Source organism: Salminus brasiliensis, chromosome 10, assembly GCF_030463535.1.
Source record: "Salminus brasiliensis chromosome 10, fSalBra1.hap2, whole genome shotgun sequence".
NCBI lineage: Eukaryota > Metazoa > Chordata > Actinopteri > Characiformes > Bryconidae > Salminus > Salminus brasiliensis.
The window spans coordinates 38,658,835-38,674,853 of record NC_132887.1 but is presented as its reverse complement, the minus strand read 5'-3'; the positions used below and the strand labels follow the sequence as shown (position 1 = coordinate 38,674,853).

Genomic DNA, 16,019 nt, shown 5'->3' with positions numbered 1-16,019 from the left:
AAATAAGACACCAATTTTTCAAGATGTGTTCCACTCTCATAAGCAAAGCTTATCATCTATCACATCTTAAAGGCTAAAATGGGTGGATTGTCTTTATTTTTATCTTTATTTTCCTGAGAATTGAACCAGTGACCTTCTGGTTCTAAGCTTATTCCTGTGGCCTGTCAGCCATAGCTGCCACCTCAAATAAGACACCAATATTTCAAGATGTGTTCCACTCTTGAGCAAAGTTTTTCATCCTAAACAGGTTAAAATACATATATTTTTACTTTCCTGGGGATTGAACCAGGGACCATCTGGTTCCAAGCTTGCTTCTCTAGCCTGAAGGCCATGGCTGTTTCCTTAATAAAACACTAATATTTAAAGATGTGTTTCACTTCCATAAGCAAAGTTTACTCATCCATCACTTCTCTGAGACTAAAACAGACAGATTTGTACATATTTAATTGTCCGGGGGAATCAAACCAGCAACGTTCTGGTTCCGAGCTTGCTTATCCAACCTGTAGGTGAGCTGCTCCCCTAATAAGACCCCAGTATTTCAAGATGTGTTGCACTCTTTTAGGCAAGGTTCATCACCCATCACTTCACAGAGGCTGAAACAGATGGATTTGGATTGTCCTGGGGGTGGAACCAGTGACCTTCTAGGCCTGCTTCTCTGACCTGTAGGACACAGCTCCCCCTGTACAGATATTTTAAGACGTGAGTTTCTTGTGCTCTACCAATACGTGCGTCAGGCCTTGTTTAGCACCTGGCTACGGTTTGAAGGCAGTGTTTACCAGCTAGCAGTATAACGCCACCACTGATGATCTGAAGGTCAGCATTACCCAACCAACGTGTGTCACCACAAACCTCAAGCGGTGAGGAGTGAGAGTGAGTGAGTGAGAGAGAGTCAGCAACGTTCTCTACATCTCACGCAACCCGTCAGAAGCTGGAAGGCAGTGTAGAAAGCGTAGCTGCAAAGACGAAACCGGTAAGTACTGCAACTGCCCGCTCTCACCGAGGACCCCGACAGGCATTGCCATGTCACATGCCATGCTAACGGGACTGCTGATCGCACTCGCGGGTAAGATTTCATTACTCATATCCTCCTGCTTCTCGCTTGGTGAGGAGTTAGCAAAGCTATCGCCTACCTTTACTACTTCTACTACTGTTTCTTACTTCAGTATAAGAGATGGGGCATTCTGAAGGCTGTGTTTAGGCAACAGGACACTCAGCACAGTAGGATGATCACTGTGATTTGGTCATGGTAGAGCACTGAACAGTGCAAATGCATGGTCTTGTCTGTTCAGCTGCCTTTATGCCTTGGTTTTGCAACAAAAAAAAAATCAAAATAAAACAAGCAATTTTGGACACTGCTGAATATTTCTTCTGTCAAAAAAAATAGGTCCAGCAAGTTTAGTGTAGTAGGGGTGCAGGGATGCATTTTTTTTTAAAATTAAATGTTCCTGGAGTCCATTACTGAGTCCAGTTTCCCCAAAAGTGCTTAAGTGATAAGATCCCCCTAACTGGTAGAGAGAGTGTTCAGTGTGCTGCTCGCTCGACCACTTTAAAACAACCTTTTTTGAGAAGACGCCTTTGGGAAACCCAGCCCTGATCTGCCCCTCCCCTCTCCCCTCCCCTTTCCTCTAATACACAAGGTAATCCAAGGTAGTGCACTTCTACATCAGTCACAGGGAGTGGTGGCTCAGTGCTTAGAGCTCTGGGTTATAGATCACAAGGTTGTGGGTTCGGTACCTCAGCTGGGCACTTCAGGAGGGCCCTTTACCCTCTGTGCTCCAGGGGTAACGTAGCATGGCTGGCCCTGCATTTTTAAGATGGGTTTACAGAAGAATTTTATTGCTCTGTGTCATTATAAGCATAATGACAAAAGTATTGGGACACCTGCTCATTTATTTCTTCTTCCAAAAAGGGTCCATCAAGGGTATATTTTAAAAAAGTAAATAAATAAATCTTGCTTTTGTTGGAGTTTTGCTGTCTCTACTGTCCAGGCAAGGCCATCCAGTAGGTTTTGGAGTGTATTGCTGTGAGGATTTGATTGCATTAAGCAACAAGAGCAGTGTGAGTGAGGTCAGGATCTGCTCCTCCACGGTTAAATGCTGGGGGGCTTTTTACCCCTCTAGCCCACATCTGGCATCAGGCAGCATGGTGCCAATAGGTTCATGGTGTTTATCCGCTCCAGAGAGTCCTATTCTACTGGCAGTACTTCTCTACAGGGACTAGACAAGCTGTGTGTGTATATATGTGCACATCGGTCTCAGCAATGGGTGCAGCTCAAAGTAGCTGAATGTATTCACTAGAAGGGGTGTCCACAAACATTTGGACATATAGTGTATACGGTTGATGAGGCCTACGTTTCTTGGAAGGTCTGACCAGTCTTTCAATGTCCTTTCTTGGGGCAGTGATCTGCAGATACGACTGTGCGCCCGGACAGCCTGACTCGCCGGACAAGGCCGCAGGGAACCTGCAGGAGAACATCCACAGCAAACACGAAGTTCAGAGACAGGTTAGCTTTGTGAAATATGAAATTATTGGTAGTTGTGAGCCTTATTAATCTTTGCTCTTAGGTCGGATACAAGTGTGTTTATACAATTTCACCCACCACCTTCTCCTCTGCCAGGACGGGAACGCGAAGGTAGGCTTGTGCTGGTTGTGTGTGAGGACCATTAACCAGGTGATGGCTCTGGCAAGACATGAGATTAGAAAGGTAAGTGTGAGCTTGTGCTTCATGGCACGCACTACATACTGCATATTTGACTCCACATGACGAGCCATGTTAGGTTCTCGCACATCTCCATTACAAACATGATTCTTCGCCGAAGCAAAAATAAAAAAAATCTAAAGCACTTTTTTTAAGAGGGGATAAGACGATCGCACAAGTTAGGACTGAGCTTGTTTATCCTTCTTCTCTACAGGAAATAAAGCTAATGTGCCACAAATTTAAGCATTACCAGAAAAACTGCAAGAAGCAAGCGTACAAGTACGAGGCCATGGCCATCCACCTGCTCTTCCATGGGGATAACGCCAAAGACAGCTGCGTACATCTTCACTTTTGCTAAAGGGTTAATCTGCTGGGTCATCAATAACCTCTGTGACTACCTGAGGGCTTGATCTGTGGTGGATCTGTTTAATTGTTTGATGTTGGCTGAGATTGAAATAAACCTGCTATTGACTCATAATGTGCTCCATAAACTTAGACACTGTCCCCCCCCCCCCCCCCCCCTCAAATCTAACAGTGGAATAAAAGACAAAACAAGGCTTGTCTGTGTCATTTTTGTACATACTGGCAATCATCAGGCCAATACCTGCAGTACGGAATCACATACTACACTATATACTATAGATACAGCCATACAATATGCAATACTACATTCTGCAGATACATGAATACGTCATATAACATATAACAATGCATCCTGTTTAATAATGCACTATATTCTATAACTGCATACTACACACTACATAACGCATACTGCTTAATAAAGCACACTGTGTTCTATACATACTTCTATACATTTTCACTGCATAGTGCATGCTGTTTAGTAGTGCATTGTTCTACAAATTGCATACCACACACTACATAATGCATACTAATAATAATAATAATAATAATAATTCACACTACTTTCTATAGCTGAATGCCATGTGCTATATAATAAAGCAAACTACACCCAGTAGCAGTAGTAGTAGCTCCACACGCCCAACCTTTCAGCAGCCGTCCACCTCTAGTCAATGCTCTAAAAGGACCAGACCTTTTTTATAAGTCTATTAAGCTCACTTTTAGAGCCTGTCTTAGTGATTTAAAGCCATTTCTGCATTCAAATCCGGAATCGATTCCATAGAGTCGTGAATCTACACTGACTGTGTACAGTCGACTCAGAGTCGACTCAGAATCGACTCCAAATAGCGCGTGCACGCTGCTCCATCAGTAGCTAGCCACATTTAACACACACTGGGACGCGAGAAAGCTCTACATAGTTCTACATTTATGAGCTTTTATGATTCTTTCACTGACAAAACACTTATATCCACTAGGAACAGCCGTGCTGTGATTATTTAATGTTTTTATTATAGTGTTTTCCCCAATAACTGCCTCTGCGCTGTTCGCCACACCCGCTTCAGGCAGCGAGTCAGTCGTGTTTCACAGTCAACCCGAGTCGAATTAGCCGTGTTATTTAATTTCTCAGCAGGATAAACACTCACTAATACTCCATTTTCACTATTTAACACCAGGCTGAGGTAAGAATAGAGCTCCCGCGGCTTGATAGCACAGCGTTGAGGCCAGCTGAGCTAACTATAGCTATAGCTAGCTAGCGCTGGCTAACTGCTAGCTACAGGAGCATACGAGGCTGCTAACGTTAGCTTAGCATAACAAATCTTTTTTTTTCTGGGTAATATTAACATTTATTCTGTAATATTTAACTTTTTGCCGACATACTTTGTTTTCTTACCCTCCATAAATATAAAAGATGCAGGAAATTTCTAAACAAAGCCTGGGAAATAGCTAGCAAGCTAAATGGCTATCTCTAGCTACTTTTGCCTAGAGGCTAAAATCGCTCTCGTTCCCTTAGTTTAATAATTATATAATAATAATAATTCCCTCGATTTAATAAATCACTCCCTTACTTTAATAAATAATTCCATTAATTTAATAAATATTTCCCTCGGTTTTAGCTATAAATAATTTAAAAAAAAAAAACGAATTAAAAAACAATTCCGTCAGTTTAATAAATGATACCCGAGATTTATTAAAATAATTCAAAACAAATTCTCTTAATTTACTACATTTAATAAAAAAGTATTATTTAATAATAAGTATTGATGATTATATGTTCATCTTCAGGAGCTTGCCACGTAGGAAAGACTACATAATTATAATATAGCTAATATAATATACTTACTAAGAGTCATATTGACACTCAATAACTTCATTTATACATTTTACACCTAATAACAGAAGAATATTTTTATGTACAGATTAAAATAAACGTTTTCCCTGCTCTCTCACATGCAGGCGGTTCGGCTAAATGATGATGAGACACAGCTGGCGAGAGACGCCCCCGGCCATCACCCTGAGGATCAGACCCTCGGCGGCGCTCAACCTGAAGCTCCGGAGAGGCCTCCGCATGAAGAGGCCGAAGCTCCAGGAGGCCCGAGGTCCACCGGGCAAAACCCCGCTCCAGCTCCAGCACCAGCTCGGCCGAAAACGGGACGAAATGCCGAGGCCTTGTGAACAACCCTGGGGCCCAACGCTGGTCATCCAGCGCCAGGAGATGGCTGCCTTCTTCAGACTGTTTGGTGAGTGGATCACTCACCCAGCTGATCTTGCTGAGCTTTTAATTCATTCATATTCATTGTGCTTTGTTTTCTCAGATGATGACCTAATACAGGACTTTCTGTGGATGGACTGCTGTTGCAAACTTACAGACAAGGTAGTTGTGTAGTGTGTAGCTCCTGATCATCAGCATCTTACCAACATCTGACCCTCTTTTCCATCCCACAATACAATACAAGACTGCCTAAAAGTCTGCATGTGTTTTGGGTTGTTTAGTACTTGCTTGCCATGACCTTCGTCTACTTCAAGAGAGCACGCTTCAGCATCGGTGAGCACAGCAGGATGAACTTCTTCATCGCTCTGTAAGTTCAGACTTTTTTCCTTCCCCCTATAATTAAACCTAAATGGCCAATTATGACCAATTTAACAGCAGCTATCCCTTCACTTGACCCTAGTTGTAATGTTAGAATGACCTCTGTAAAGCTGGATACCTAAATTCACTAAGACCTAAGGATCCCCAGATATATTGGCTGACCCCTAGGTTCAGGTCAAATCAACAAAATTGACCAATTAACCCATGATTTTTCAAAAAACATACTCTAACCAATACCAAACATGGCTGATGAGCCTGTTTTGTGGAACAGTGCCCTCCTCAATACCATTCACTGCTTTGTTGTGTGCTTCAGAGATAAATAAAGCATATAGAAGTCTTCACATCAACCAGTAACAACCTATAAAAAAAGTCAATTCTTTAAAATAATAATAAAACAAGTCTGTTGATATTAATTATCTTAATTACACTGTTGCAGATATCTGGCGAACACCATGGAGGAGGACGAGGAGGAGCCAAAGTACGAGATCTTCCCCTGGGCTCTGGGTAAGAGCTGGAGGAAGCTCTTCCCTCGCTTCCTGAAGCAGAGGGACAAGCTGTGGGCTCGAATCGAGTACCGTGCTGCCGTCAGCCGCCGCTGCTGTGAGGAGGTATTCCTGGATGAGGGCATGTTTTGTTGATTCTGGCAGTGAAACCATTAGGCACTGACTAATTAATGGTCAGCTATTGAGCTGTTAAAAAGGTGCTGCTTAACTCACAATTACAATTTCAAGTAATACACTCTCAACCACCCCACCCGTCACGTTCTCTCTCTCTGTGTGAGAAATCAGGTGATGGCCATAGTTCCATCTCACTTCATCTGGCAGCGGCAGCGTGCCGAGCACCACAGTGGAGCGCAGAGGCAGTACCGGGACCAGGACGAAGTGCACATTCCCCGTGGCCCGGCCGCCTCCCCTGAACCCTGCTCACTCTGCGCCAAAACCACCAGCCTTTCCTCTTCCTCGTCTTCCTCCCCTCTCCCGCTTGCGCTGAACCTCAGCTTGGAGGCCACACCGCCATCCAAGCCTCAGGCTTCTGACCGGCCCAGAAAAAAGGCTGCCTGCTACTACTGCATGGAGAACCCAGCAGGTGGGTGAGTGAGTCTGGGGCGCACTCTAGTGGCTGGTGTCCATGGGGTGTAATTCAGAAAGCAGGATTGCTCAGTTTTATACAGGTAGCTTGAGTGAAATGAGGTTTGTCCAGTATAGGCTTGATGAAGGAGAGGGAGAAAGGGCAGGGTTCTCCAGAAGGCTTAGGCTAACTAGGCTTAGGTAGGATGTCATTATGTTACTATTGGGTGTTTGTTTGAGGGTTCCTTCTTCTTTTGTCTTTTGTTTATGGACAGGGAGTGACGTGGACATTGAAGCTGGCCATGACTATTCAATGGACTGGATCAGTGAGGAGTAGGTTCCAACTACACGACGGTAACCAGTAGAGAATTGTCCAGTAACTATACCCAAGACCGCCTGACTGGCAGCACTGTTCAATTACACAACAAATAACCCTGTGTTTTCATTTGCTGAATTAAAGAAAGTAAGCATGGGCAATCGAACTGCAGCTGAATGAAGCTGGAGAAGCTGTGAAGGATGCATTAAGGGAGTCACAAGTTTTATTTAAGCAATAGTACTTTGACGCCCATCTGTATTAATGATGTCCTTTATTTCACCTCCTGTACAAAATGCTCCACACTTCAGTGCCTTGTAGAAAGTCGGCTGTATTTCTCCACACTGTCCAGATCATATTGCTGTACAAAGGTTTTATATATGTCATTTTTGTTCAAGTGAACAGTTCATCCTGTCTCACATGTCTGTCACTCTCTGATTGATTAATTTATTCATGAAGTGCTTTAACACTTCACTGTACATCACTACAATGTTCACATTAGGCACTTAAGTATAGTAATATTTGTAAAGTCAACTGATGCCTTGAACTCTGGAAACAGCATAAAGGACAGTGTTTCTCCTAAACTGCTGATCTCATTTGTGCAGCACATGAGTATAAATAAATGCTCTCAAATCTGTTCATTTGTCGCTGATTTTATGAGTGAATTCACACAGTGCTCTCTTGCAGATTGAGATTGTAAGCTGGTATATGCAGAGGTTTAACCGTTAAAACCTGCACAAGACCATCAAGTTGACTTACTGTCCAGGTAATTAAAACACAGTGGCTGTATGGCAATTTGGAGGCTTAAAATGGAGACTGCCTTTTAAGCCTAAAGTAAACACATCCCCGTCTGTTCTGTATGTGGATTAGGTACCACTCCGGGACTGCAGGGGGCACCACATCCGCACACCGAGATATTTAACGCAAAATGTTTGGCGTAATCAAGTTTTGTCTCATCTTTATTTACTGATAGAGCCACATTTTCACAATGTCTTCCACCGAAGTGTTGTGTTTAGTGCTGATTGTAGGAATATGTTGGCTTAAGTGTTTATAAATCTGATTAATAAAGGACATCGGCCATATGGGAAAAAAATAGGTATTTATATCATAAGACATTTTTATTGCAATATTTTGTCATGTAGACAAAACGCACCAACAAAATTTTTACAAATTGCTAGTCAACTACTCTCATTCAGAGTACTATGATTTTTACTCAGAATATGCTGCACTCCATTTAAATTAAATAAGACTGATTACACTCTTTGTAATCAAACGTGCAGCTAATCAGTGCTCTTTAAGCACTTACGATACACTCATAACAGCATACTGTCACAATTTATCACAATGTGATAAAATATCGTCATATTGCCCAACTCTAGATCAACAGCTGGACATTAGCTCACCTGCATGTTAGTTGAACTAAGAAAGAAAATGTGTGGGGTTTTTTAATTGCACTAATTATTGTAAAACCTACAGTACACACTGAATAAAACTAAGCTGAGGGTTCACAGGTTACAGTAAATCTCCAGTTCTGGCGTACAAAACAGTTCTTGATCAAAGTTCAGATCATAGTCACATTTTTTATTTTTCTCCTGCTCAAACACACCTGATCCAACTCCTTGGCTAATTGTCTGGTTTATTAGGTGTGTATTGGAGTAGGACAGTCACTAAACTGTGCTCTGACTCCACTTGAAAAAAATACTACAGGTAACATCATGTGAGAAGGTTTTGCCCAGTGCTGTGTACGTCTGGCGGGGATTAAACCCATGTGTCCGATAAACTGAATCCCATACACTTACACACCATGCTGTTCCCCATATACCCTTTGAAAGTCAATGAGGGATGTTTCATTGCATAGCTTTATAAAAAAAAGAAAATGTGTCCACTGATCTGATCTGGGCCTCAGACTGGGTCTTCAGGATCGTGATGGGTGGATTATCAAGAAGCTGTAGATTCATGTAGACCTACTTCAGGATCTTGCGCAATTTCACAAGGAAGGCTAGAATTGGGGTGAAAAAGGGGTTAGAGGATGAGACTTGAACGTACACGATATGTTCAACATTTCCACAAGTGAATTTAGGTTAAATTCACGCTGTAAAATATTCAGGCCACATGTAGTTCAGGCCAATTTATGTAGACAGTAGTGCAGCTTTATAGTAGGACTTAATTGCAGCCACAATGCACGTTCAATCATCAATACAGCTTTCATTCTTCCCTACTCTGTGTGTCTTTCTTATATATGAGAATTACTGTCCAAATAAAAATAAAACCATGTCCATCCCCTCCTCCAGTCAATTGTGTCTATTCTCCATGGTTTTGAGTAATTCTGGATGAATGGACCAATAGAAGTGCTCAAATTAGGTGTAGTAAGCTCTTATTTTACATTGACTTCCATTCAAAGTTCAGATCATCTTTGCCTTCTCCTGTAAAGTCAGCGATGAGATTATAAATAGATATAAAACAGTTTGAACCTTGTAATAAATTATTATTATTATTATAAGTTACAATAATTATTTGAATAATTATATAAAATTAAATAAGTTATTTTTAAAATAAAGACTATTGTTTCCAAAGGTCATCATTTAATTTTGCCATAACTGAGCAGCCCTATCCTTATAGCTACCAATTAATACTGTCCAACTAAACTAAACACTTAACAACCTGATTCAGTTTAAGGAAACTCTGTGAGCATCAAAGCGGAGGTGAAATTCCGCACCAATATTTAGTTTGGATAGACCGTAAGACAGTCTGAACAAATCCCTGGTGTGGATTTTTTTTCTTCTCCACTTTCTAAACCTGGACCTTCCACCTTTAGTCAGAATCCACTGCTGCCCATGTGTTCATTCTATCCCAAATACCAATACGTCTGAACTCTGCACTGCTGTCTAATCCGCGGCTCTGAGGGCCCTTTATTCCGTGTCCGTGCCGCCTTCGGCAGACTGAACAGACGAAACCGCTGGACTTGTGCTCGTCCCGCGAGGACTGGACTACAACTCACCTGTGTGAGAGAGCTGCTCAGGATGAGGCCGAGCGATATACGGGATGCTGCCGAATGGCTCCTGCTTTGGTCTGGCGAGTTCCTCTAAAATGTGCATACACACACACACACACAGGTGTTGTATACCTGTTATTCCACGTTTCATCATGCATAAGGGCTATAGTGGGTGCCAGTCAGCGTTATAAACAGTGCCATGCAAAAGTTTAGGCCCCCCAATCAAATGTGTTGCAGAATGAACTGAAATCCAAAGAAATGAAACCCGAAAAACTGGCGTAAGAATGAACCTTTTTCTTCGTCATTCTGGCCATCGTCCTCCTCGCTCCCAACAGATTCTCCACCCACAGGTCTCCGCTTGTTGAAGGTGCCGTCTTTTCGGCACGATGGAGCCAGCAGCCAATCCTTGTACTGCACCTCGATGATGCGTTCACACACCAGCGGTACATCGGAACATCGCAGTCCCTCCAATAAGTCAACAATCTGTGTGATGCTGCCACACACAGAGGAACAGAGGAACCCGTCAGAAAGCCACATTCAGACGGAAGCTATGGAAGCTATTTCTGAAAGCTGCTAGAAACCAAGTGTGAGTGTAGAGAGTATCTAGAACGGTGTATTAACTGCATCACTGTGACTGATCTATGAAAGCCGCACTGTGAGAATTTTTATTTTTTTAGTTGTTGTTGGCTCCTTAGCTCCCCCTACAGGTGGTGAGTGGATTCACTTTTACACCACTGCTGTAAATACAAAGTCACGCTCCTGGGGCGAGTTTCCCAAAAGCGTAGTTGCTGGCTATGTGAGCAACTTGCATAGTTGGAATGAGGAGGTGTGTGTCAGTCTTCACCCTCCCAGTGTCGAGAGCATTAAATGGAATGGGGATGGTGAAAATATAAACATTTACAGATAATCCTACAAATGCATGGTAAATAGGCAATGCTATTATTATTATTATTGTATTTATTATTACATTTAATTGGTAGTTTTATTAATATTATTGTTGCTGGTGGTATATGATTACAATATACCATGCCTCAATAATACATTCATATATATATATCTATGTATATATAGATATATATAGATCCGTTTCTTGCATCAGACTTTTTATTGTGGGTAAGAGGGGTCTAAAGCCCCCCAGCAGCTTTGAGGTGTGCAGCAGTGGAACTGTGCACGTTCTCTGGAATGATGTTGCTTCTCCATCCAATACTTTTTGAGGAGTTCAGAATGAGGTGGGGTGGTGCTCATCAAACATCCCAAACCTTACTAACACTCTTGTGGCTGAATGCAATCAATTCAAATCTATAATGTAGTAGAAAGCCTTCCCTGGACAGTAGAGACCTTTACTACAGGTCTATCCTGCCTTTAATGCCCTTGAAGCAATGAACAAGCAGGTGTCCCAATACTTTTGTCTAAATAGTGTCTAATAGGTCATCTGAGGCTCATACCAAACTACTCAGCTGCTGTTTGTAGCTATATATATGAGGTTGTCGCACCTTTATTGTAAAGAGGATGTGGTGACTTGCATGGTGAATACGTTTCCAATACCCCAACAGACTACTCACTTAGCCAGGTAGACAGCACACACAGCCCCGCTGTGGAGATGAGGGACCACTGTAGGCAGCGATAAATGGGGGTTGACCATATCTAGAGCAACCTGAAAACACAAACATGATCACACACACTCTTTATTATTACCTTGTACATTACATCAGTATTAATGCACACGGCCTTACTGAATTGAAGCTCTGCCCAGCAAGCAATTGGCTGGAGCTGACCAGGTCACCAAGCTGAAAGTGAACATTGTCAGGCCACTCCTCCCCTCTGTGGAGTTTCCAAGTGGACCGCCAGTGTTGGAAGTTTAAAACGGAGCGTCTGTGGTGGTCTTCCCTTATCTCAACGCTCAGCACTCTGCCCCTGCATCCCACTGATGGAGAACACAGAGACAGGTCAGCCATCGTTTCGTAGCTCAGATCAGTCAAACACAAGCAGTCTGCAGTAGTTTTTTGCACTGGAGCTACACTGCATGTCCAAATGTTTGTGGACACCCCATTGTTGACAGATGTGTGCAAATGCATGCACACAAACAGCTTGTCTAGTCCCTGCAGAGAAGTAGAGAAGTACTGCCAATAGAATAGGACTCTCTGCAGGAGCAGATGAACATCATGAACCTATCAGCACCATGCTGCCTTGAGCTGTGGAGCAGTGGAACTGTGTGTGTTCTCTGGAAAGATGGATGCTGCTCCATCTAGTACTATTGGGATGAGTTAAGGATGCGGTGGGATGGTGCTCTTGTGGCTGAATGCTGAAATCTAAAATCTAGTAGAACGCTCCAAAGCCTTCCCAGAACAGTAGAGACAGTAACTACAGCAAAAATCATTTATCCTGCCTTTAATACTCTTGAAACAATGAATGAGCAGGTGTCCCAATACTTTTGTCCATATGTGTATGTGTCAAATAATAAATAAAGAGGTTTCAGAGCTCATACCAGACTACTCAGCTACTGTTTGTAGCTATACATGATGTTCTTCTGAGGTTTTCCCGCAAGTGATGAGAGAAACGGTTGTCTTAGAGCTCCAGTGCAGAACTAATGAAACCACCCTCAGACTACTGTAACCTGTCTCCACACTCATAATCTGGGCCAAAGCGACTGCTCACCTGCTCTGGAGAGGAAGAGGCTCATGGCTCCAGACCCTGAGCCTGACTCCAGGACACTGTCGCCTTCATTCACATCCATCATCATCAGCATAGCGTTGGCATCCTGCACAAATAAGGGGAAGACGGACTCTGACATGACCAGGAAGGTAAGCTTGCATTGCCAGACTGCACAACGTCCCGTTAGGAGTTCCTGGAATCTTAATGTTCTCCTAGGTTTTGCACTGAAACCATGTAGTCTAATGTAGCTAACAAGCAATGGAAGCTAATTAGCACTGCTAAGAGTTCCCAAAAAGCGTAATTGATAGGGTATACAGACAAAATCTAAATTGACAAAAGTATTGGGACACCTGCTCATTCTTTTATTCCTTCATTGTTTGTCTTTTTCTCAGCGACAACAGCATTAGTGAGGTCAGGTCAGGATCCTCAAATGTACTAAATGGAGCACCAGCCATCATTCCAGAGAACACAGTTCTTCCACTGCTCCACAGCTTTAACGCTGGGGGTCTTTATAACCCACCTCTAGCCCACACCTGGCATTAGGCAGCATGGTGCCAATAGGTTCATGTTGGCAGTACTTCTCTACAGGGCCTACATATGCTGTGTGTAATGGGTGCAACTTGAAGCAGCTGAATTAGCTGCATTCATGAGAAGGGGTGTCCGCAAACATTTGGACACTTTATAGGATTCTATTGCATGTTAGCTACCTTAGCATAATAGCTCCAGTGCAAAACCTGAAAGGGGGGGGGGGGGGGGGGGGGGCTTAGCCAGCAAACGTTAGCTGATCCACTACAGTTGGAGGTTAATTGGGGTCTATGGTCAAGCAATGGTTCTATAGTGTTTTCAGAAGCATGGGTGCAGCCTGAATAATCTACAGGTAGGGACTGATGGTGCACAGGAATGACTTTAAGCCTTACTTTGGGATATGCAATAGCAGGACCTCTTTTCATGAAAAGAGTGAACTCCTCCAGACTGGGCCTGCGGAAGAGCATAGGGAGCCCCATGCTGCTGCGTAGGACACTTCCAGCTGGCTGCCCTGCAATGGCCTGGTGAGGTACAGAGCCCCAGGAACTCTCCAGCTTGCCTCCGTTTCGCAGCTGGAACATCTTCCGGAACTCCAGCCTTTGATTACGGCGATACAGTACAAGTATGAATTCCCCAAAGCACATCGTCCGCTCCGTCCCTACTGCTCTCCTGCCCTGCTCTTGCGTCTCAGCGGCATCCTGTACTGGAACGTCAACATCTCCAACATGGTCCTCGGGACTCGAGGACTGAATATCCGGCTGGTCCGCGCCTGCAGTCACATTTGTTTAGTTTAGCAGGAACACACACAATGCACCAAAACAGTAGTACAGCATTCACTGTATTTGCCAAATGTTTGTGGACACCCCTTCTAGTTTAAGTTGCACCGCAGATAAGCATGAGGTTATTGGCACTATGCTGCCTAATGCCAGGCGTGGGCTAGAGGGGTATAAAGCCATCTTGCTAGAGCATTAGTGAGGTCAGGATGTTGGATGATCACCACCACTTCACCTCAGCATCCCCAACCCATCCCAAAAGTCCCAAAAGATGGATGGAGCACCACCATCCATCATTCCAGAGAACACAGCAGCTCTTCCACTGCTCCACAGCTCAATGCTGGGGGGGGCTTTATTATACCCCTCTACTAGCCCACGCCTGGCATTAGCTGGCATCACCTGCTCTAGAGGGTACTATTCTATTGGCAATACTTCCCTACAGGGCCTAGACATGCTGTATGTGTGTGCATTTCCACATCTGTATCAGCAATGGGTGCGACTAAAAGTAGCTGAACGCACTCATTAGAAGGGGTGTCCACAAACATTTGGACATATAGCGTACCCTTAGAAAGCGATGTAGTTCTATGGCCCACCCTTACCCACAGTAGACCCATTTTGAGCCTGTTCCTCCGTTTCGGCTTCCTCAGGGGATTTATTCTCCCTCAGCTCCCACACCTCCTTACTCAGAGAGTCCTGGGGCAGCAGTTGACTGACCCGCTCCAAAGGCGACAAGGGCCGCCGTCTCCCAAACCCAGAGAACTGTGCTGAACCAGGCGGTGCTGATGCTGGGGCTTCTCGACCACCGTCGTTTTCATCCGAACTGTCGGGAGCGGTCCCGAAACTCCTCAGGCTGCTCGACCATGCGGCTGGAGCTATCCTGGCGTCGGTGTACTTGCTGGTCAGTCTCCGCTGCCTTAAACAGCTGGCACAGACTCGGGCCAGCCTGTGCGTCATTCTGAGATAGGGAGGCACCTAAAGGCAAGTGACCCGAATGCAGTGAAAGCAGTTAGGCATCTTTAAAGGGGAACTCTGGTCTGAAACTAGCACTCCATATATGACTCGTCATCTTGTGAAATATTCTGAAGTGCAAAAACAAATAACAAAAAACTGATGAGCCCAAAAAACAAAAAACACCAGAAAGCAGCTGGACCGTTTCTGAAGCTCCGCCCACCTTCAAGACGCATCATCAGAAAGCTTTTTTTTTTTAAAACCACCTTGAATAACATAAATACACCTTATACCAACTCTCCAAGTACCACTGAGTGTGTTAGCTGGTACAGCATGCTGGAAGCTCCAAGGTTAGAGGTGTGAGCATCTCTAGTACAGCAGACCAGAGGTTACATCAGCACAACATATTATAATTAAACCCCAAAAATAAATAAATAAATAAATGACACTACATTTCTATCATCACACTTTTGCTGCAGTGTGAGTTCAAGCAGCATCATCTGTGCACCCATTAGTATCACATGCCAGACTATGGAGCAGAGCTGCTGCTGCTGCTGGTGCTGCTGCTGGTGCTGGTGCTGGTGGTGCCACTCACCTCTAAGTGGACAGAGACGCGTGTTATCGACAGGGTAATCTCACTCCCAGCAGAAAGAAAGAAAGGCCAGTGGACGAGAACGAAGAACCAACGAAGACATGGACTTTCTCTATACTACTCTACTACTAGCAGAGAGAAGGAGGCGCAGCGTGACTCTGACCGGGCAACGCCATGTTGGGCTGTTACGCCAAAGCCAGGCGACAAACATTAGAGCTGCAGTACCGCCAGGAGCCGCCAGATGGGAGTAAGATCCCACTTTCAGGCCACTCGCTTTCAACCATATATTTTTTTTTTATTAATTAATATAATATCAATATTATACTACATTATAATATTAAGTACTATATAAGATTACATTGTTAATTATTCTACATTATTTGTTCCACTGCAGTAATTTGCAGAAATTTGCAATTTTCAATGTGTAAATTCTCAGAATGTATAGCTTAGATAGTACCCACCTATGTTTAGATTTATATATATATATATATAAATATTTCTTTGCTCTTATT

At 43.6% G+C, this 16,019-nt stretch overlaps 2 protein-coding genes across 3 annotated transcripts; one reads left to right on the top strand and one right to left on the bottom strand.

Moving 5' to 3' along the window:
* The first annotated feature begins 4,904 nt into the window (after window positions 1-4,904).
* On the top strand, window positions 4,905-7,256 carry spdya (speedy/RINGO cell cycle regulator family member A). Of its 2 annotated transcripts, none has more exons than XM_072690573.1 (6): window positions 4,905-5,295; window positions 5,371-5,429; window positions 5,549-5,634; window positions 6,082-6,253; window positions 6,434-6,731; window positions 6,988-7,256. In XM_072690573.1, exons 1-6 carry the CDS (start codon window positions 5,025-5,027, stop codon window positions 7,047-7,049), a joined length of 948 nt encoding a protein of 315 aa, XP_072546674.1. In that variant the 5' UTR covers window positions 4,905-5,024; the 3' UTR covers window positions 7,050-7,256. The 2 variants fall into 2 exon arrangements, with proteins under 2 accessions (XP_072546674.1, XP_072546675.1); XM_072690574.1 differs by having other exon boundaries at window positions 6,434-6,735.
* A 924-nt stretch (window positions 7,257-8,180) lies between these two features.
* trmt61b (tRNA methyltransferase 61B) lies at window positions 8,181-15,672 on the bottom strand. Its single transcript, XM_072690571.1, has 9 exons — window positions 15,511-15,672; window positions 14,567-14,939; window positions 13,587-13,963; window positions 12,673-12,775; window positions 11,751-11,941; window positions 11,580-11,671; window positions 10,308-10,510; window positions 10,024-10,107; window positions 8,181-9,024 (listed from the first exon to the last, which is right to left on the bottom strand). Exons 2-9 carry the CDS (start codon window positions 14,919-14,921, stop codon window positions 8,990-8,992), a joined length of 1,440 nt encoding a protein of 479 aa, XP_072546672.1. The 5' UTR covers window positions 14,922-14,939; window positions 15,511-15,672; the 3' UTR covers window positions 8,181-8,989.
* Between the last annotated feature and the right edge of the window lie 347 nt (window positions 15,673-16,019).

Bases quoted from the DNA above. Each gene is read 5' to 3' on its own strand.
- spdya (XM_072690573.1), top strand. From the start codon at position 5,025: ATGATGATGAGACACAGCTGGCGAGAGACGCCCCCGGCCATCACCCTG. The intron at 5,296-5,370 runs GTGAGTGGATCA...TTGTTTTCTCAG, and splicing joins TGCCTTCTTCAGACTGTTTG to ATGATGACCTAATACAGGAC. The intron at 6,732-6,987 runs GTGGGTGAGTGA...GTTTATGGACAG, and splicing joins CTGCATGGAGAACCCAGCAG to GGAGTGACGTGGACATTGAA.
- trmt61b (XM_072690571.1), bottom strand. From the start codon at position 14,921: ATGACGCACAGGCTGGCCCGAGTCTGTGCCAGCTGTTTAAGGCAGCGG. The intron at 10,511-11,579 runs GTGAGTAGTCTG...TGTGTGTGGCAG, and splicing joins TGTGCTGTCTACCTGGCTAA to CATCACACAGATTGTTGACT. The intron at 10,108-10,307 runs GTTCATTCTTAC...TGCACATTTTAG, and splicing joins CCAGAATGACGAAGAAAAAG to AGGAACTCGCCAGACCAAAG.